General features: G+C 41.2%; 3 protein-coding genes across 7 annotated transcripts; 2 read left to right on the forward strand and 1 right to left on the reverse strand.

Annotated features, from left to right (window-relative positions):
* Window positions 1-489: 489 nt before the first annotated feature.
* Window positions 490-9,241, reverse strand: casp2 (caspase 2, apoptosis-related cysteine peptidase). 4 transcript variants are annotated; one of them, XM_020093041.2, is made up of 12 exons: window positions 9,080-9,241; window positions 7,473-7,628; window positions 6,687-6,848; window positions 6,516-6,590; window positions 5,826-5,886; window positions 5,297-5,388; window positions 4,874-5,056; window positions 4,258-4,386; window positions 4,070-4,160; window positions 2,680-2,868; window positions 2,239-2,348; window positions 490-2,153 (listed from the first exon to the last, which is right to left on the reverse strand). In XM_020093041.2, exons 2-12 carry the CDS (start codon window positions 7,620-7,622, stop codon window positions 2,025-2,027), a joined length of 1,371 nt encoding a protein of 456 aa, XP_019948600.2. In that variant the 5' UTR covers window positions 7,623-7,628; window positions 9,080-9,241; the 3' UTR covers window positions 490-2,024. The 4 variants fall into 4 exon arrangements, with proteins under 4 accessions (XP_019948600.2, XP_019948599.2, XP_069393134.1 ...); XM_020093040.2 differs by having other exon boundaries at window positions 2,668-2,868; XM_069537033.1 differs by lacking the exon at window positions 6,516-6,590.
* Window positions 9,242-10,448: 1,207 nt separating this feature from the next.
* Window positions 10,449-16,405, forward strand: rap1gapl (RAP1 GTPase activating protein-like). Its single transcript, XM_020093008.2, has 19 exons — window positions 10,449-10,855; window positions 11,021-11,053; window positions 11,159-11,249; window positions 11,425-11,460; window positions 11,560-11,607; window positions 11,770-11,967; window positions 12,058-12,155; window positions 12,391-12,469; window positions 13,009-13,062; window positions 13,155-13,238; window positions 13,342-13,442; window positions 13,525-13,654; window positions 13,753-13,914; window positions 14,951-15,022; window positions 15,376-15,462; window positions 15,568-15,723; window positions 15,804-15,887; window positions 15,969-15,988; window positions 16,090-16,405. The coding sequence occupies exons 1-19, from the start codon at window positions 10,758-10,760 to the stop codon at window positions 16,178-16,180; spliced, it is 1,722 nt and encodes a 573-aa protein (XP_019948567.2). The 5' UTR covers window positions 10,449-10,757; the 3' UTR covers window positions 16,181-16,405.
* A 368-nt stretch (window positions 16,406-16,773) lies between these two features.
* On the forward strand, window positions 16,774-19,906 carry gstk1 (glutathione S-transferase kappa 1). Of its 2 annotated transcripts, none has more exons than XM_020093116.2 (8): window positions 16,774-17,037; window positions 17,420-17,525; window positions 17,601-17,682; window positions 17,768-17,896; window positions 18,430-18,575; window positions 18,771-18,887; window positions 18,971-19,064; window positions 19,688-19,906. In XM_020093116.2, the coding sequence occupies exons 2-8, from the start codon at window positions 17,457-17,459 to the stop codon at window positions 19,735-19,737; spliced, it is 687 nt and encodes a 228-aa protein (XP_019948675.1). In that variant the 5' UTR covers window positions 16,774-17,037; window positions 17,420-17,456; the 3' UTR covers window positions 19,738-19,906. The 2 variants fall into 2 exon arrangements, with proteins under 2 accessions (XP_019948675.1, XP_019948676.1); XM_020093117.2 differs by having other exon boundaries at window positions 16,816-17,037; window positions 17,423-17,525.
* Window positions 19,907-19,959: the final 53 nt, after the last annotated feature.

Genomic DNA, 19,959 nt, shown 5'->3' on the forward strand with positions numbered 1-19,959 from the left:
CTTTGTGGTCCACACGCCAGCACATAACACCCTAATCTCACAGCTACACCGGAGGCCAGCGAGAAATGTGTTACTCTGACCGCCGGCGTGTGTATGCATGTGTGTGTATATGCATGTGTATGTGTCAAGAGAGAATGACTGCAGACAGCTGGCTGGGCCTCTATCTGATACACTAAGAACATTATCGCTGGGCAGCATGCAGTGCAAGAGATACATACGTCCCACTCACAACATGGAGAGACCTGAGCGCAGCGGAATAGTGGGGTGCCAGTTATACTATACCTGAGAACGGAGAGGACGGGCTGTACGCTGGGAACAACACACACAAACACAGCAACAAGGAGGATCAAATAAAGTGAAGCATGCAAAGGAGAAGCCGAGGTGCACAGAGGGCTCACACACTCGTTCTGCAGGAATTGGCTTAAATCAGACTAATGCATCGTCAGATCCACACATGTTCACATGCAACTGGAAGAAAAACCACTTAAATTTGTCTTGTTTAAAAGCCGTGGCCTGTTTATTGTATAGGACATTTGGCAGTCACTGCTGTTGACAGAAATAAAAACTTCTCCTGGCCCCCCCACACTGACACGCCATTAGAACCTGGCAGTAAATATTAACCTTCAGAAAACATCTCACTCTGCAGCAGGGTTACCCTTTTATACTACTCCAATGTTTTTGTTTTTTACATTGCATTCCTAATTATAGAAAATGAGGATATTGCAGACCAGGGTACACTCTACCTCACAGAGTTAAAATAGTTACAGATCAATACTGTTGAACCATATATTCTGTTTTCTTCTCTACAACACTGTTGTAACTAAACACACTTTGCCTGGTCAGGTCTTTTCTGGGAAACATCGATGCTCTCAGCCTCGAAAATGGATTTCCTCACTGTGCGGGGGTGCCTCAGTGATACAATATACTGTGAAAGCACCATCATGGTGATATATTTGTCTTATACATGTATCCTCACATGGCACATGTGGCAATAGAAAACTGCTTCTCTTTTATGGAAGACATAATACATGTTTCTTTTAAGTACTATAACACCAAAATATAGTGGTGGTGGTGGGGGGAGGGGGGTGTCGCACAGGGGGACACCATTAGGAGTCAGCTAGCATAAAGGTCAGAGTTCATACAGTAGGTGTAAGACCCCACAAGTAGCACCACATTCCCCTGACAGATCCACAGTAACACAGATGATATGAGGAGAACTTGGAGTGGGTGCCTTCATGAAATATGAGCTTAAAAAGTTGATTGAACATCCAAACAAAGGGATCGAAACCCTCTGAGATGTTGCCCTGAAGCTGCCTTGTAAGCCAAACTATGTAAGAAAAAAAGCATGAACAGCCGTGACTTTACAGTTTTATCATCGCTGCAACTGACTGTCGCTAAAATAAGCACAACAGTAAAGCACATATAAATAATATTGATCAGCGAGAGATGGTGAAATGTATTTCCCTCTGCTGTGCTGCCCCCTGTCTGTCACTACACTGATAACAGGAATTGGCAACAACTTTTCACAAATGTGTACAAATGAAACATAATGGGATTCTTATAAAAACAATTTCATACAAAATAAAGCCACAAAAATAGATCTGTGTATAAAATACAGTTAAAAAAGAGAGACTTGAGAAACCTGATGTAGCTGTGCAGTAGGAAAACAAAAAATACATTTGTCTTTGATTAAAAGGATTAAAATCTAAACCCACTAACTGGCATAGAGTACAGACACAGATAAACGAGTAAGCTATATGCTAATATGTTGTTCAGTTCCAAATGTATACAGATTAAACGTGTGCTCCTTATTCCTTTCCAACATTTGTGTGTGTGTGTGTGTGTGTGTGTGCATAGGCAGTATTTACAAAAATATATGAATGAACAAATCCTGTTTGGTTGTAACGGGGTGTGTGTGTGTCTGTCACCAATTGGAATGAAAACAGTTGTGTGCCGTTATTGTCAGGTTAGGAATGGTCTGTGTGTGATTATCGCAGTATGTGCATATGTGCATGTGATCGATACTAGGGCTGGTACTTGGGGAACAGGAAGAGGTCTTTGCACAAAGAGCTGGTGAACTCCGACATCTCTTTGCAGCGGTGGTGGGGAGTACCCGGGGCGAAACCCTCCCGCTCCTTGATACGCCCGTTGACCTGACAGACGAGTGAAAAGGGTCAATAAAACAGCAGCCATAAAAGCATGATTTACACTGTGTATTTAGTGTGTGCACATATTCACCTGCACCAGCATGTCAGCGATGTGTGTGTCTCTGGCATGTTCCCGGAGTGTTTTGTTTAGTTCCTGGATGAACCAGGATCCTCTCTTGGTGTTTCGCATGGCTGCTGTGCCTTAAGGAGGAAGACATCCAACAGTACAGGCTTAATACATCGAGATGAGATGCAGGGGGCAAAGCAAAGGTCTTTCTTTTATACTGGAAACGAAAACTGAAAAAATTGGAATTTTGATTTTAAAATTTTGAAATTATTTTTTTATATAATAACTATAATTTAAAATTGTATAATATATGTTTTCCCCATTGGCTAAAGCTCAGTACTTTGGATCCACCGCTGCACATCAGTGCCAGCTCATTCATTTGTCCACACATTTAATACCATACACATTTCTCAAACAAATCCACACTAGAATAAGAAAAAGGTACAAACTTACTAATTCTCTGACCTTTGAGAGATGCGAAGCCGCAGATCATATCAGACCGCTGTGGCAGTTTAATCCTGGGCCTCCCCATGTCTCCTCTTTGTCTGGAGGTTGTGTCCCCCTGTCCTTCCCTCCCAGCGTCTCGCTGTTCACAGCTCGGTGAGCAGGTCCTCCCTGGTCCGTCTATCTGCTCCACTCCACAGTCCATCTCGTCTGGTTGTCAACAAGGTTTCAATTTAGCCTTAAACAACTGACAGATTTTTGTTATACTTGGTGAAAAAGAACAGGGCAGCAGAAGTTTATATTTGTCTTCATTAGGACAAAGACGTTTTTTGACATAACAAAACCACTCAGACTTAGATTTGTCTCAGATTCACATTGAGTAGATCCAAAACATTGCAGCATAACAGTGTATAATCCAGGACAAAATCTTAGTATTGATCATTTTACAAACCCTTACAGATTTTCTGCAAAACAACTTTCTGTGATAAACCAAACACTGAAAAACAAATTATGTAAAAGTCACATGTAAGAAAAAAATTGATTATTTAAATAATCAGCAGAATTTGTATCTCTAAATTGTAGACTTTGAATACAGGAGCCCTGATTTCCATCTGGGCAATTCCTACTGTATTTTCATAACCCATGAAACCCTGAACACTTAAATAAATGAATATTTGCAGAAGCATTGCCCAACCACACCTATTGGCCTTTCAGTAGCACACCTGTGGTGACGCGAGGAGACATTAATTAGGATCGCTCATGAGGGGTCTGAGGATTTGTCAGGGGCATCATCATCTGTGTAGTCAGGCCATAACCTCCATCACATAGACTCACTAATAAGCTGGGAGCCTGTTAAGCCATAAATTAATGACGTGTTTTTCTTTATTCAAACTAGTCGCAGCACATTGGAATATGACATATTATTATACAATACAACGAGCAGCTGCAGGTTTATTGTCAGTGAGCAGGAGGATGAGTGTAGACAACATCCGGACGAGCAGAGGGACAGCTGCTCTGTTCTCGTGCTCTTCAGGATGTTGCTGAGATCCAAGAAATTTAACAAATATGGCCTAACATTTGCTCAGATATTTGTTTATTAATACTAGGGATGTGCAAACTCTAAAGACGCCACGGTACTCAGTCTTTTTTTCTTTTTTACAGTACCGGAGTTACCGAACAATACTGACCTGCCACTGCATGACGGTTGCCGCTGCTGCTTCAGGATCGGGGCGGGCACACATTGCATGTCCGGAGTGTGTTGAAGTAAATGGGATTTATTGTTTTCTTTTTGGTTTTTCCTCAGGTATCGAATTGGGTATCAACAATCGTGGAAATTTCATGGTATCGACTACTAACCTTTTGGTATCGTGACTAATTAATACACACACTTAGTGATTCTTTATGGTCTTACCTCCTCTGCAGGCCTGGACGAAGAACATCTTGGGTTTATTTTGTAGCAGTGGACAGTGTGAATTATCAAAGGCCTCAAACATCCAGTCCAGCTGAAAATAACGTGTCACACATTAAATGTCTGAAAAGGGATTAAATCTTTCAATGAAATTACATACATCAGCAAAGAAAATCTTCAGAGAACCAGACCTGCAGGAGCTGTCCGTCTGTACCATACACAGCTCCCTCCACTCCATGGGAGAGCAGACACACCACGCAGCTGTCCACTGTTCGGTGGTCTGGTCGTTGGCAGAAATTCTTAATGCACAACCTCATGTCCTAGACAAAGAATAAGGAATCAGGAAAACTGTGTCTAAGCCTTCTTCTGAGTTTGACTATTTCATTTCATTTCATTTGAAGTCAAAGTCTCCCCACTCTCACAGCCAATATTCAGTTTGATTGTGAATCTTCTTAAAGTGTCTTTGAACAAGACAGTGACAGCCCACACACTTACTCATTCAGACTTTATAAGTACAGGCTAATTGACTGAAATGTAAAATATGTGCATACTTATTGATAACCACACTGAAATGCGATAAAAGTGGAACCTGAGGTAGAAAAACTTGCCAAACAAATCTTACAATATGAGAGCAACTATGGCACCAATACAGGCTAAGTGACATAGTTAGAATGATTTAAGGTCAAAAGGTTATTTCACTTTCCTTTTTCTGTGTTTGTCAGTGGAATAAGCTGGATGCTTCACAGTTCAAACAAAATCCCCTGATCATGATGAGCCTGTGCATGTGCATGTTTGTGTGTGTGCTACCTGAGCAGTGAGGTCTCTGTGGACAGTAACCAGGTAGTCCAGCTCTGTAAAGACCTTCCTGAGGACCTCATCGTCGACTTCACCTCCCTTCCTGGTGTCAAGTTCAGCAGCAGTAAAAGGGTCAAAGGTCACATTACTGATCACCAAGGCGAAACCACGAGGGGATGAAGACATTCTGTATGACTGGAGCGGGGGAAATACATGAAAACAGAGGAAAGAATGGATCAGTGAGTCCAAAAATAAACCCAGACAAGTTTAATATATGCATCTCTGCATTTACTGCTCAATACTGACTCATATCCAGAAAAGAGGTGTCACACTCAAGATATATCACATGTCTTACCAGTAATATACAGGTAAAGCTTAACAGAGTAAAGCTGACAAAAACCTGTTGAGCTGACCTGGTGATGACAAGTATTTTACCTGCTGGCAATGAGAGAGGTAAAAGTCAGGAGTGCAGGGGAGCACAGGCATGTTGATGGGACTGTCTGCATCCAGACTAAACTCCATGGACTCTGCAGCACACACACAAACAAACCAAAATCTGTTTGTTACAAATTAATGCACTGATTCAAATATTTCAATGAATGTGTGCTCCTGCCAGCAGCAGTGGAGTGAGAACAAACTCTGTACAACGGTGCTGTGAATGAGTCACTCTCAGGGCGTGGTGCCGGCAGGTACAGACAGGAGCCTGATACTAGAGCAAAAGCTGCCTATATTGCTCTCAGTGATAAGATTATATAATCAACAACTCACACAAATAAAATTCATCCAAACAGCTGCTGGCTACAAAGATCTTGTGTTCAAGCGTTTAAAATCACCTGTTTTAAAATTGAAAAACACTTTTGTCCAGACACCGCCCTGTGTCTCCAGGGAAACAGAAAAATAACAACACCAGATACAAAAAACGTATTTTAACCTGAATGTACGATAACACTGCAACACCACTCACCATGTGTCCTTGCTCTTTTAACCTCCTGGGTGGGATGTGGCAAAGAAGAGTCTGAAAGCCTCTGAAATTCAAATCATCAAAAACAATACATTAGTGGCGTTTAGACACCATATTAGACCAATAATGATGGGTTTGGTCTTTTCAATGGCAGCAGCTGCTGTTGTTTGATGTAGGAATATGACAACTTTAATCCTAACTTAACTTTTAGTAAAACTCCTGCCAGCTGTCTGACTAACCCAGCAGGCCATCAGGTTGTCAATATAAGATGGATGTAGTTTGTATTTCTCACGACTGATTTCTTATTGCTTCCTGTTTTCTTTGTCCTCTGTCTCTCATCGTTCCTGTCCTCCTCCCTGACTGGGACCAACCCTCTGAATGAGGACTCTAAGCGTAGGCAGCCACCTGAGGCTTGGACTGAGAATGACTTCACTCTTTTCCTCTGTCTAATGAGGATCTCTGCAGAAGATCATACAACTGGAGCATACCATTATTAGAGCTTTTCTTCAAACTTTGACCATGCGTAATGGAGCTGACACATGAAACCTTGTTAAATGATCAATAATAAAGGACAGTTTTTGTTCAGTCTTTGTTTTTTGAATACTATGAAGAATGTGTGTCTTGTGAATGTTGTTCAAACTCGATTTTTGGAAAAGGTGACGCTACTTATCCTTAGTGAACAACTCTGCTCACCTCTCTCTTCCTTTCTGTTGACTGTACAACCAGCTGCTCTGTCTTTCCCTCTGGTTCTTCTCCAGGCTGAATACTCTGTGAGTACAAAACAGTCTATAACTGCTCTAGGTTTGGTAATAATCTGCTTTGTGCTGTGTGAGTTGTGTGATTTTTACTGACTTATACACTCACCTCTATGTGTGTCTCTTTTTCTGGTGATTGTGTGAGCAGTTCGCACAGATGCTGCTGCTCAGTTTCTCGCAGAGCTGCACAGAATTGGCTAAAGGCTCTGGGTCCTCGCTTCGGTAAAAGTTGTAGCAAACGGCAGCTTCGTTTCACAGAAGTTTGCTCAGCCTCGAGTGGAGGAGATTAGATCAGAAAACTAAGGATCACTAACAAAGATTAAAGCTAATAAAACATTTGTTTCATCATTTTCACATCCATTATATCATGACATTTTAATCTCACAGATAAATCATGGGAGTGTTTGGAGGTTGTTCTGACTCCAAGGTTAGGATACGCTAAAATTAATTACTTATGCACTGTGCAAATATTTTGAGGAGGTTTAATATTTAATTGATCAACCTTCAGATTTGTAAAATGTTTTACGCTTTATCAAGTGTTTGTCATTCTCTGCTAATAAACAAGAGTTTAAAACCACATCCTTTACTCACTAGTGAAGGAGTCTAAGTTAAGCCTGGGCGTAATCAACAACACTAATTATCATATAGGTCGATATTGGTAATAATCACGATAGATACATTATTATTTCTTTCTCGTTTGAAGACAGATTATTGCTCCTGAGTGAAGGTTGTGGTTTTAAAAGTATTCACTTGATAAACAGCAAAACACTATAAATTTGTGGTGGTTCAATTATGTGTTATACCTCCTCACTGTACTTACACTATTAGAATCAGAATCAGGGTTTATTGCCAATTAGATTTACAAATACAATGTCATGTATCGGTGCTCACATACCATGATGCCCTCGGCCATGCTCTCGGTCAGGATGTCGTCTGCCTGCAGTAACTGAATGAGCATCTCATCCACCACCAGCTGTCTGCAGAGAACCGCAGATCGTCTCCGCAGAGTCCGTCTGTCCCGCTCCAGCATGCCACACTCCAACATGTCGATCTGCACACAGGACACAACACAGAGACACACAAACCTCAGTGACAGGATGGATAACTCCAGTATCTCACAACAACACCAGCATCTCACTGCTACACAACTCCAATATCTCACTTCAACACAACTCCAGCATCTCACTGAAACACAACTCCAATATCTCACTATAACACAACTCCAATATCTCACTATAACACAACTCCAATATCTCACTGAAACTACAACACAACTCCAGCATCTCACTGAAACACAACTCCAATATCTCACTGAAACTACAACACAACTCCAATATCTTACTGAAACTACAACTCCATTATCTTACTGAAACTACAACACAACTCCAATATCTCACTGAAACTACAACACAACTCCATTATCTCACTGAAACTACAACACAACTCCAATATCTCACTGCAACTACATTTACATTTAGGGCATTTAGCAGACGCTTTTGTCCAAAGCGACTTACAATAAGTACATTTGTCACAAGAGAGAAACCACAGCATGGTAAAACGAAATATAGAAACAATTCTCAGGCCCTCATCTGAGGATCGTAACTACTATTTGTGAAATATTATTTAAGTGCATAAGTGCTATGATTGAAGGGGTGTCATGCTATGCAGGGTCGAGGTGAAGTCTGAACAAATGAGTCTTGAGTCTTTTGCGGAAGATGGAGAGCGATTCCGCTGTCCTGACATTGGTCAACACAACTCCAGCATCTCACTACAACACAACTCCAGCATCTCACTACAACTCCAGCAGCTCACTACAACACAACTCCAGCATCTCACTACAACACAACTCGAGCATCTCACTACAACACAACTCCAGCATCTCACTACAACTCCAGCATCTCACTACAACTCCAGCATCTCACTACAACTCCAGCATCTCACTACAACTCCAGCATCTCACATTTCAACACAACTCCAGCATCTCACTACAACACAACTCCAGCATCTCACTACAACTCCAGCATCTCACTACAACACAACTCCAGCATCTCACTACAACACAACTCCAGCATCTCACTACAACACAACTCGAGCATCTCACTACAACACAACTCCAGCATCTCACTACAACTCCAGCATCTCACTACAACACAACTCCAGCATCTCACTACAACACAACTCCAGCATCTCACTACAACTCCAGCATTACTATGTTTGTATAAACAAACCCGTCTGCCTGTGCTTCAGTGTGCTTCAGTGTACTTGTCGCTTGGCTCTCTCACTCGGACACATCGCTACACAAACCAACAACACACACATCGTGTTGTCTCTTCACAACAACACACTTGAACACTGCAGTCAGAGTTGACTTCACATTCACACGTAAACCGAACGCCGACGGCTAACAGCAAATGCTAACATGCTAGCTAGCGAACTTAAGACAGCTCCTTCTCTCCCCTCCATGACGCTGAGGGACATCTCCTCTCCAGCGCTTCTCCTCACCGTCCAGCTGCTCCTGCACCGCTGCGAGAAAACGTCCAGGGGAAATAAAAACAGAGCCTCGACGTGTTTCACTCTATTTCACGCAAATCATCAACATTTGATCGCGTCTTCGTAAACCAACTTCCGCGGGTAGTCTTGACGGCACAGAGTGGGGGCGGGGCTGTTCGGGAGTGCAGACCAATGACAGCGCGATGGCCTCTGAGTGGCGTTTTGAGGAGCCAATCGCCTGGCTTCTTACAGCTGGCGGCCGCCTCCTGCTGAACTTCGCGGATACCCAGTGGATTCAGGGACATTTTGAATTTGAATCATAGAAAGAACGTGTTTTCTATTAATAATTGACCAACTGATAAAGAGCAGCGACACAAGCAGCTCTCTAATAGAAGCGAGTCTAACATAAACATCATGTGACGCTATTGGCTGGAAGAACGTGGAGTGATAATGAAAGTGATTCTGTCATGTTTAGCTCACACACACACACACATTTACATTATGTAAGTAACAGTAGAGGAATTTGGGGAATAGAACATTCTGCTGTTATTGATTATTTAGTTTCTTACTTTTATTTGTTTTTATTATATTAGATTCAAAATCACACATGATTTAAACATTTTAAATACTACTGTTAGTATGTGTGAAATCTCCTCCACAAACAAACCTGGGAAATAAACGAAATATATTTAAAATGCAAGGACCACATTATAGGGAACTGATTACATTTTAACAAATTACTATTAAGTAAATAAAAAGAAGGAATTGTCCTAAAAGTCTTAAAAAACAGGAAATAAATTAAGACAGACAGAAAGAAAGAAAGACACTTTTTGTTTTTACATTAAAGCATTCAAGCATGGTATAAATATGTACAATCTCATTACACATTAAACCAGTTGTTTACCTTAGATTGGATCCTTGTCAATAATTTGACATTTATGAGTTGTTAGTTCCACCAAAGATTGATTTCACCATAAATGGCTTCATTTAAAACAGCGATGACTTGACAGATAAGCATAGAGCATATTGCACGAGTAAAAGTTCAGAGTATACTTTCTCCACCTCTGGTCAAAGATTTATGATCAATAGCTTTTCCAAAGGTTACCTTAGGGCTGACAGTGAGAGTAAAAGTTCAACATCTTGTACCAACCATACAAATACTATTCAATTTAACATAGACCGTAAACAGAAATAACATAATGTGTATCATGTGAGAAGCCATTTAAATGTGCACACCCCATTTTGTCTCTTTCTTTTTGTCTTCCTCTCACTCTCCCCCTCCGAGGCCTGCCTCACCCTCCCCTGCTGTCTACCTCCTCACCCTCACTGCGTGTGCTGTTAATAATTGATGGTCTTCACTGACTCAAAGGGTAACTGGTCTGGGAGAAAATGTCTCACCCATTTCTTTATTTATTTACAAGTTTTTTTCTTTTGGCTCAGTGCGTCCATGAATCCACCACAAGTGTTACTTGATGAGCCACCGTTGATCGATGGCGTGAAGAAGCCCTGACTGTAGGTTCGTGATGGCCGATGCACCTGCGACCATTACTGCTGACAGCAGGACAGAGAGGAGGAAAGGGAAGCTTAAATGAGTGAGAGGCAGGGGGCAGGGAGGAGGAGGAGTGACAGAATGATAGAGTGAATTAATTCAACCTTCGCCAGAACCTGATTGACTCGGCAGCAACCTGACATGTGCACTCACAGTGACACCAAAGCCATGGAGAGAGAGAAGAGGAATGACACGTCCTTCTCCAGGAAGAGAAGTTTCACTTTTGGGGCATATGGAGGGTGAGTAAAAAACCCAATGTTGAAAATCTTCCCAAAATCTAAATGAGTAGCTAAAAGTACAAAATGAAAAAGTATTATTTCTTTCTAGATATAAGTACGGTAATCCTGTCAGTTTCAGATGATCTGTTTTCCTCTCTGAGTACTTTCTCACTTCCTTGTTTACAGTGTGGACAGATTCACATGTGGGGATGAGATGAGGTGAGTTTTGATTATCCACTACATCACAGTTATTTTGACTAAAGCTTTAGCTGCAAGAGAAGCAATGCATTGTGTCCCATTGTGTAAACCAACCTGTTGTTGCAGACCTGATTCTGCAGAAGACAACTTACTGGACATCCTGGACTCTCCTGCCAGTGACAGCAAACCTTTCCTCTCCTCCAGCAGCAACCTGCGGGTGATATCATTGTCATGTTCAGCATTAATTAAATCTACTTATATTCTATGTATGTCCCACAATCTGTGTTTCTGGAAAGTTACTTTCCACTCACAGCCGAGTCATTTGTCATGTTCCTCTTCCTTCTCCTTTCCCTCCCTCCGCATTTCTGTCTGCTGCCTGTTGCTCTTATCAGGACACGGAGCTGTTTGAAATCATTGAAAAGCTGCAGGTGAGTTACAGTACGATTGATCTTGTGTTGTGTGTTTGTGCCCGGTGATGCCTGCAGCAGCAGAACTTTCTTATCATCAATGTTCCTCTTGTCCATCAGGGCAGCAGGATCGATGAGCAGCGGTGTGAATTTCCTCTCCCTCTGAAGGTTAGTGTTCAATCTGGGGATAAAAAGCACAGAGATGACTCCATATATGGGTGTGTGTGTGTTGATACTGACCTTTTCATGATCACCAAAACGTTTGTTTCCCAAAACAACGGACAAGATGGGCCCTCATCGTCAGCTGCTCCTTTCTTGTGTATGTTTTAGTCTCAGATTCTAACACTCGGTGGAGAACTGCCGCTCATTCTCCCTTCAAAGTTGGGGGGCTACTGGATAGACCCCCCACTGGAGAGGCTTGTGGACGTGAGTCCCACCTCCTCCCACTATGGCCTTGACCCAGAGAGCTACGACATCATGGAAAGAGACGGAGAGGCCAAAGTCTACCGTGACATCTTCTGCTCGAGGGTTAGTAGACTTCGTATAAAGTTTGATCTAAAATCACTTATATATTTATGATTGTTTAATCTCAAGGCAGATGTCACTTTTCCTCTCCAGTACCATCATTCATTCACAGCGGTGGATCCTTCCCTGGGGCCACTGGTTGTCTCTGTGTGTTTGGAGGAAGAGGAGAACAAGCTACGGGTGATTCTGAGGTTCAGATCTTAAACTAATTGTCGATGTTTAAGTGTCATTGCACAGATTAATGTACTGTATGATAGATTTTTCTCATCATCATTGTTGTGGAAAGAACAAATCATTACTCAAAGCAGAGTATACTTGTATCTCATCTGAGGGGGATTTAAATCTTCTTTGAATGCACCCATATGTTGTATTTTTAAATGTCCAGTTAGTGCATCACAGAAAAGGATTTATTATTTTGTCTTGCAGAATGAAGGAGTGCTCCCTGCACGGAGTTTTCTCTTTGTCTCTTTTCCCCAACATCCCATCTGCTGTTGAATTAGCAAAGGTACCAGACTCCTTATGCTAATAAAAAGAGTAATCACAAGTAATATTTAAGTAAAAGGGAAACATGATATATAAACATACTCAGAACTCATAACAGCCAAAACAATACTTGAATTATCAGCAGTAAAAATCCTTGTTATACAATTTTTAAGTGTTTTATAATGAATTTTAGATTAGATTATTTTTATTGATGCATTAATATATGACTTATTTAATTGTTACCAGATGAATTGAAGCTTATTCTTTTAACAATATTATATATAGTTTATTTCTAATAATTCATCATACTTGTGTTTTGGTCACATGTCCTGCAATGTAAATATTAATTATAGCTGTCAAATAAATGTAGTGTTGTTAAAAAGTTCGGTCTTACATTTTAAAAGTTAAGAAATTGAAATATAAAGGGACTTAAAAATGAGGTGCTCAAGTAAAATACCTCATATTGCACTTCAGTAAAGTGCCTGATTGACTCATAGTACTTTGAGTCATGGATGTTTTATTAAGAGATGTGTATAAAGGCAAAATGAAATTCTTTTGTAGATGCTCTGTGACAGAGTGACTGTCTCAAAGTTTGAAGTGGTCAGCTACCTCAAGGTAATGTTTCATCTTTATTAACAACCAAAACAAAAAGACCAGTTATTCTAGATGAATTCTCTCAACCCTGATCTCCTGTCCTCGTCCATCAGGCTCCAGAACTGATAACTGCATTCGACGAACACAGAGTGTCTCCTAATTTCAAGTTTGGCATTTTGTACCAAAAGGATGGTCAGGTGAGGACCCTGCATTGTGGCAACTACCCCCAGGGGGGCCCCCTTTTGCCTGGGGCCCTCAAACTCCCTTGAAACTCTTTTGACTTCTCCGTCTCCCCCTCAGTTGACGGAGGAGGACATACTCAGCAACAATGACGAAAGCGAAGGGTTTAAAGAGTTTCTGTCCCTTTTGGGAGAGACGATTCAGCTGCAGGGATTTACCAGGTAAAATATGTTGCTGTTGTTTAGCAGCAGAGGTGACAGATGCAGTGTGTAAAACATTTCTTCTTCTCTCCGCTTTACTCAGGTTCAGAGGAGGACTGGACGTGTGCCATGGTCAGACAGGAAGTGAAGCCGTCTTCACTTCCTTTCATGGTAGAGAAATCATGTTCCATGTCGCAACTAAACTGCCTTTTACAGAGGGAGACCCACAGCAGGTCAGCCACTGCTTGAATCCCACTCTGAGGATTCACCGTCAATAGTTACTTGAACAGACACTTTGTTTTTACTCCTCTTCCTCTTTCATCCTGCACAGTTACAAAGGAAAAGACACATCGGTAATGACATCGTAGCTCTGGTCTACCAGGAGGGTCCAACCCCGTTTCTCTCTGACGTCATCAAGTCTCACTTCCTGCACTGTTTCCTGGTGGTGCGACGGATTCGAAGGGAGGAGGAGACAGATGGAGCTGCGTACCAGGTGACTAAAACAACAGACCACACTCAGTTTATCATCATGGAGCGAGTGGAACCTTGTTTGTTTAAGTTTACTGATTTCTTTGAATATTAAAAAGCATTATGAAGCCCAACTGATGCTGGATTTGAAGATGATGTTGATATTGAGATAACAATAAATCCATCCATACTGCTATCTATACTGCTTGTCATTTAAGAGTCACTGAGGGTCCCTGCTGACATCTAAGGGCCGACATAAAAAGATAATCATCCACACTCATAATTCACACCTTTAAGAATATCAAATAAACTTAAATCCAATCTGCATGTACTTGGACTGTGGGAGGAAGCTAGAGTACCATGGAAAATCAAGAAACTTATTGCTGTAAGAGGACAAAATAAATCTCTGCATTACTGCACTGCCCATACTAATAGATTTTATGGTAACTTTTATTGTATGGTAAGTATAATATTGTAATAAATAAAATGTGATCAATAATATTAATAGAGGATAAAATGGGGCTACAATGAAAATATCTTGAGCATCAATGAAACCAACAGTGGGGCCCAAACAGTTGGTAGAGTGTGCTTCCTGCTTTATGGCCTTAACATAGAGTCCGGGGTTTGAATCCGGCCTGCAGCCCTTTGCTGCCAGTCATCCTGTCTCTCTCTCTCTCTCTCTCTCTCTCTCTCTCTCTCTCTCTCTCTCTCTCTCTGTTTTTTCTGTGTCTATCAACCAATGCTTAATCAAACAATGCAGAAAATACCAAAAAGTACAGAACACCAACAAAATACAGGAAGATAAATAAATAATATGACTGATGTTTTTCTTTAAATAAGGAGACCTTGTATGTACTCAGCAGCAGGATATTTTAGAGTTAAAACATGAACTCTGCACTGCTCCCTGGTGGAAGAACAATGCAATGGAATGTAATCTTTTGTTATTTACCGCCACACATCCTCTATACTCATCTTTATCCGTGATGAGCTAATATTAGCTCACAAAACCAGTCGAGTTGGTTTATTAGTCATACTTTCTCTGTTTCTTCTCCTCCTCACAGGTGTGTGTCACAGCCAGAGAAGATGTTCCTCCCTTTGGTCCGGTCATCCCAGATCCTCCCCTCTTCACAGATGTAAGACAGAAAAACAACTAAGGCCAACAAGTGCCACTGAGTCAGCTGCTTTTGTTTTTCTAAATAATCCTTGAAGTCAAGTTGGAATTTCCTATTCAGAATCAGGCCCAGCAGGTTCGAGAGTAATGCTGAACTGACTGAGAATCATTAAAAACAAGCTTTTTCTTCAATATTCTGCCAGAAAACTCTTAAAATAGGAAGAATTCTAGTCAGAGTCTGTTTTTTTGTACAGCAGTAGCTCCTCTGGTTCAGGAAGCAGGGCATCATGGGTAATATCCAGCACTGAGTTATGTTTCATTTCAGTGAGTTTGAGAAGCGTCACAGGTCTTGGTGTCCTCTGTCCTGACTTTCAGGGTTCTCTGTTGAGAAGATTTCTTCTGACCAAGCTCATCAATGCGGAGATTTCCTGCTACAAGGCCGAGCGCTTCAACAGATTAGAGGTAGAAACGGCACAATAGCTGGTTTTTAACTGGATTCATGTTTGCTCATCAGAATTGATCTCTGTGCTCTGTGATCTTGTTTCCCTCTTTCCCCTTTTTGCGAAGCTCCGGACTCGTTCTTCACTCCTAGAAAGCCTGCAGGCTGAACTCTCCACCCGCTCCCAGTGCATGGTGGGAGATCCATCACTGTCTTCTCTCCCCTGCTCCGAAGGCGTGCGTGGGGTGTCTGAGGGGAGTGGAGGATTCATTGAGAACTTTAAGGTAAATCCACTGTTCAGAAACCCTTCAATGTTCGGTTTCAATTTTTCAAATTTATTTTTTCCACCCATTTCTCTTATTAGAGAGCCATCAGGGTGCGGAGCCATTCTTTTGACACTCTTGGGGTCCCCAGGAAAAGTGGTGGCACTGCATCACAGAGGCCAAGGGTAAAAATTAACAATGAGATGAAAGATGTTTGATTCAACAAAGGTTTCACCTGATCTTCTCTTTTCTGTATTTCTTTACAGACAGAGAAAGATGGAGAGAGGTAAGACTTGTGAGAAACAGATGAAAAACAAATCCTTTAAGTAAAGGTTGTTTAAGTTATGTAGACATGTAAGACATGTAAGTGTTTTCTTTGGTTTTCAGTGACAAATCTCCAGGACCCCAGCATGCTTTTACTGACAGTTTGGGACCAGCTGAACTCAAGGATCAAACTAGTCCTCAAGAAGAGACATAAAAAGAACTTTTCATTTATGGATTTTAGACATGAATATACATATAGTCATTTCTAGCCTATGTCCAGATCAATTCAATATGTATATAGAATGTAAAAGCAAATAGTATTTCAGGGAATATAAATAATTCATTGTCATAGTCGTATTATTCTAAATTTCTTTAAATTGTATGTCAGAGAAATTTACAACATATTAAACGGCCTAAATAGGCCTGGATAAAAAAAAAAGAGACTTCCCTCCTTTGTTGTCAGAAAACATTTACTCCAGTGTGTGGGACGGGGAAAGAAGTTGACAAGGGGAACAACAGCAGAGATAACATTTCTACAAACACAACAAACATGTTAGATATAGAAAGTTCAATTTGCAACACAGCTCCACAGCAAGAGAGATTGGGTTCATTCTAGACAGGTCAATACTACTACTACTACTACTACTACTACTACTATTACTTCTACAACAACTACTGCTAATAATAACAATAACAATAATAAAAAAGTGAAATGTAAAGCATATAAAAATGTCACTTGATTGTTGCTCATGCTTAAATTAATTAGACATTTAAAAGAAGAAAGATTGTCTATTTTTATTTATTTGTCAAACTCCAGACCAGTAGGTGGCGGCACTACACCTACAGCCTGCCTCGCTCAGCAGAAGAAGAGTGGCAGGTTTGTGTATGGTAGTTTGAGGGCAGACGAGAGGAGGAGGGTTGTTGAGGTTGTAGTTTATGGAACTCAAACAAATCTGAGTTTGCATTCAAATTAAGTAAATACGGTGTGAGATCGAGTTTGTGTAAAGCAGCTGAAGAGACTCTGGGTGAGGTCATTCGCGGGATTCCCATCGAGCAGAGCAGCTCTGTCAGGTGAGTTGAACTTTACCTGACTTCACTTTGTATCTGGCTCATTAACGAACACGTCTCATAAACTCTGCATTTATATAGAATATGATCCTGAGAGTCTGCTCGTGGAACCACACACGTCTTAGAAATGTTTCATCCAGGTTCCTCTAACTCAACTATTTTAACAGGTCAAACCATCACTGCATTTTATTCGATTTTATTTTGATCATTTCAGGCAGTTTTATCTTTAATTTATTTATGTTGTGTTTCTCTTTCAACTTATTTTGCACTCAGTCCACTTTTGCACAATTCCGATGTAAACTACTCTCCTCCTATGACTGCACACTATGTTGTACTGTGTACTATGTTTTGAGCACTTCAAGTTTTTTTGGATGTCTCTGTACAGCAGTTTGAACCTTCCCTGTGTGTGGAACGTGCTGAAGATGTCATCCAAGAAAGTGATCGAGTTGTTCTACGATGTGGTCTCTCCATACTCTTGGCTCGGCTTTGAGGTTTGAGTGTTTTTATATAAAGTCACAGACTTTGGTGATAACTAAGATAATAACACCGGTGGTTTGTCTTCACAGCTCATGTGTCGCTACAGAAACGTGTGGAACGTGGAGGTCAAGCTGCGCCCTGCTTTCCTGGGCGGCGTCATGCAGGGATCAGGTCTCCCCACAACATTTTCACACTATTATTGTTACGACCGTCTTATTACTGTCATTATCAATACCCTGTTTATCTGTCATAACAGACAATAAGCCTCCTGGTGTGGTTCCAAATAAATTTTTGTACATGACCAAGGATCTGCAGCGCTTGTCAGAGTACTTTGAGGTTCCCCTGTGCCCCCCATCGGACCCCTTTGAGGCCATGTTCAAAAAAGGTGCATACAAGCAGGATCTGATGGAATCTATACAGTGTGTGTATTGATGTGAACATGGGTGGATTCATCTGTGTGGATTGTTGTTTGCTGTTGTATGTCCATAGTTTATTTGTATCAGTCTGGCTGCCGGTCTGTTGTGTGGTAATAAGACTAAACACACATTTATTTAGGACATGTCGTTGCTGTGTAATGCCTCATGTCCACACTACTCCAGAGTTGTAAAGTTTGGAAATACTCTGTTTTAGTTTGAAAACTCCAGGGCTGTGTTTAAGTCTGGACAGGCAAAAGCAGAGATGTTTGGAAAGGATGGTGTAGACACTCACGCCTGCTTGCTGATTGGGTCTTTTCCATTGTTGGCTCCTATCACTCCTACTCATGTCACTTGAAATTGTTTGTGGTATATATTTCAAATGTTTTGAGTTTGGAGATTTGCCCAATGGGCAATTCAGCCTTGGAAAAGACAGCAGTTGTACTATATCTCTTTATTGTACAAGCATAATAATACTTGCTGGTCTTGTGTTTTCTTCTCTCAGGTTCCTTGTCTGCAATGCGATTTGTGGCAGCAGTACAAGAGAGGGAAAAGGATGGAGACAAACAGGTGGAGCAAGTGTCCCGGGAGCTGTGGAGACGAATCTGGAGTCAGGACAAAGACATCACTGAACCTGCGTCACTGTCTGAGGTTCCATTTTATCCATCCTTGTTGCATTAAAAAAGATAAGGCAGCACAATTTTTTTAGCTTTGTCATAGCACAGAGGTTAGTCCCGCCTCTAGCCCAATGTCAGATGCCATTGGCTCCTGCCCCCAGGCGTCCCATAAAAGATGAATGGTATAGATAATGGATGGATGGATGGATGTTGCCTCTTTTTCTTGCAGGCAGCAAAGAAAGCAGGTCTGTCTGCTGATGAAATTAAAACAGTGCTGGAGTTGTCCAAGTCAAAGGAGATTAAAGCCAAGCTGAAAAGCACAACGCAGGATGCACTTGGCTATGGGGTGAGTTGTCCTTCAGCTCTCCTTGTGACGCACAAGATGTTTCAATGTAACAAACAAAATATGTCCTCTTGTTTCCCCCCCAGTCGTTCGGCTTCCCCATGATGGTGTGTCATATTGATGGAAAACCAGAGATATTTTTTGGATCTGACAGATTTGAGCTCATGGCCCACTGCCTCGGTGAGAATACTGTTGTACGCTGCATGTTTCACAAACCAACACATGTAATGTTAAGCTGAACCGATAAAGATTAAAATGACATTTGGCACAGTCTTAATCTACTGTTGAACTTGCGGTTTGTCACCTTTTGGGTCAATTTCCCTGTTGCATGTAGTGCTTGTGTGTGCATGATTGTGGGAGAATAAAGGAATCTTAATCTTATTCTTTGATAAGAGAATTACATAAATGCAAGATGTTCATAGACTGTATTGCTTTCACCCTGTTTTTATAGCATCAGCTGAGTAAAACCAAACTGAATGGGAAAAAAATTACATTTGAAGATACATCAGTTGGATAAGAAATACCTCAAATGATGATCTTTAGGAAAAAATTGTTAAATGTTTACTTTGACTTTTTAGTGTGGTCAAGGTCACATCCACTAACATGGAGGAGACTGTGATTATTTAAACCGTTTTTGGCTATTCTGCAGCTAGCCACCAGATGGCGATTGAGATGCTTTAGCTTCACTTTTGGAGAGCCATCACATCGTCCATGTTTATTTACAGTCTGTACTTCAGACACAGTGGAGTTCAGCATCATTAGTGATTAATGCTGGTGCTCTCTGGTTTTATTCTGTGTTTCAGGAGAGAAGTGGCTCGGACCTGTGCCTCACAAGTCTGCTGCCAAGCTGTGAGATGGAAACTGTCTTCAAACGTGTGCTCGAACATTCTTGAATTCTATCTGTCTAATGTTGCTTTTTAATTTTATTAAACACTTCAAACTTCATGTTTTGTAAGCAGGGCCTTGTCAAACCAATCAGCAGATTTCCAATAACCAATAAATAGTGTGAATGATGTAACAAACCATTGTGCTGTTTAATATGTGACAGTTAAAATCTTGGTGTTCTTCTCTCCAG

The sequence above is a fragment of the Paralichthys olivaceus genome, chromosome 13 (assembly GCF_024713975.1).
Source record: "Paralichthys olivaceus isolate ysfri-2021 chromosome 13, ASM2471397v2, whole genome shotgun sequence".
NCBI classification, from domain to species: domain Eukaryota; kingdom Metazoa; phylum Chordata; class Actinopteri; order Pleuronectiformes; family Paralichthyidae; genus Paralichthys; species Paralichthys olivaceus.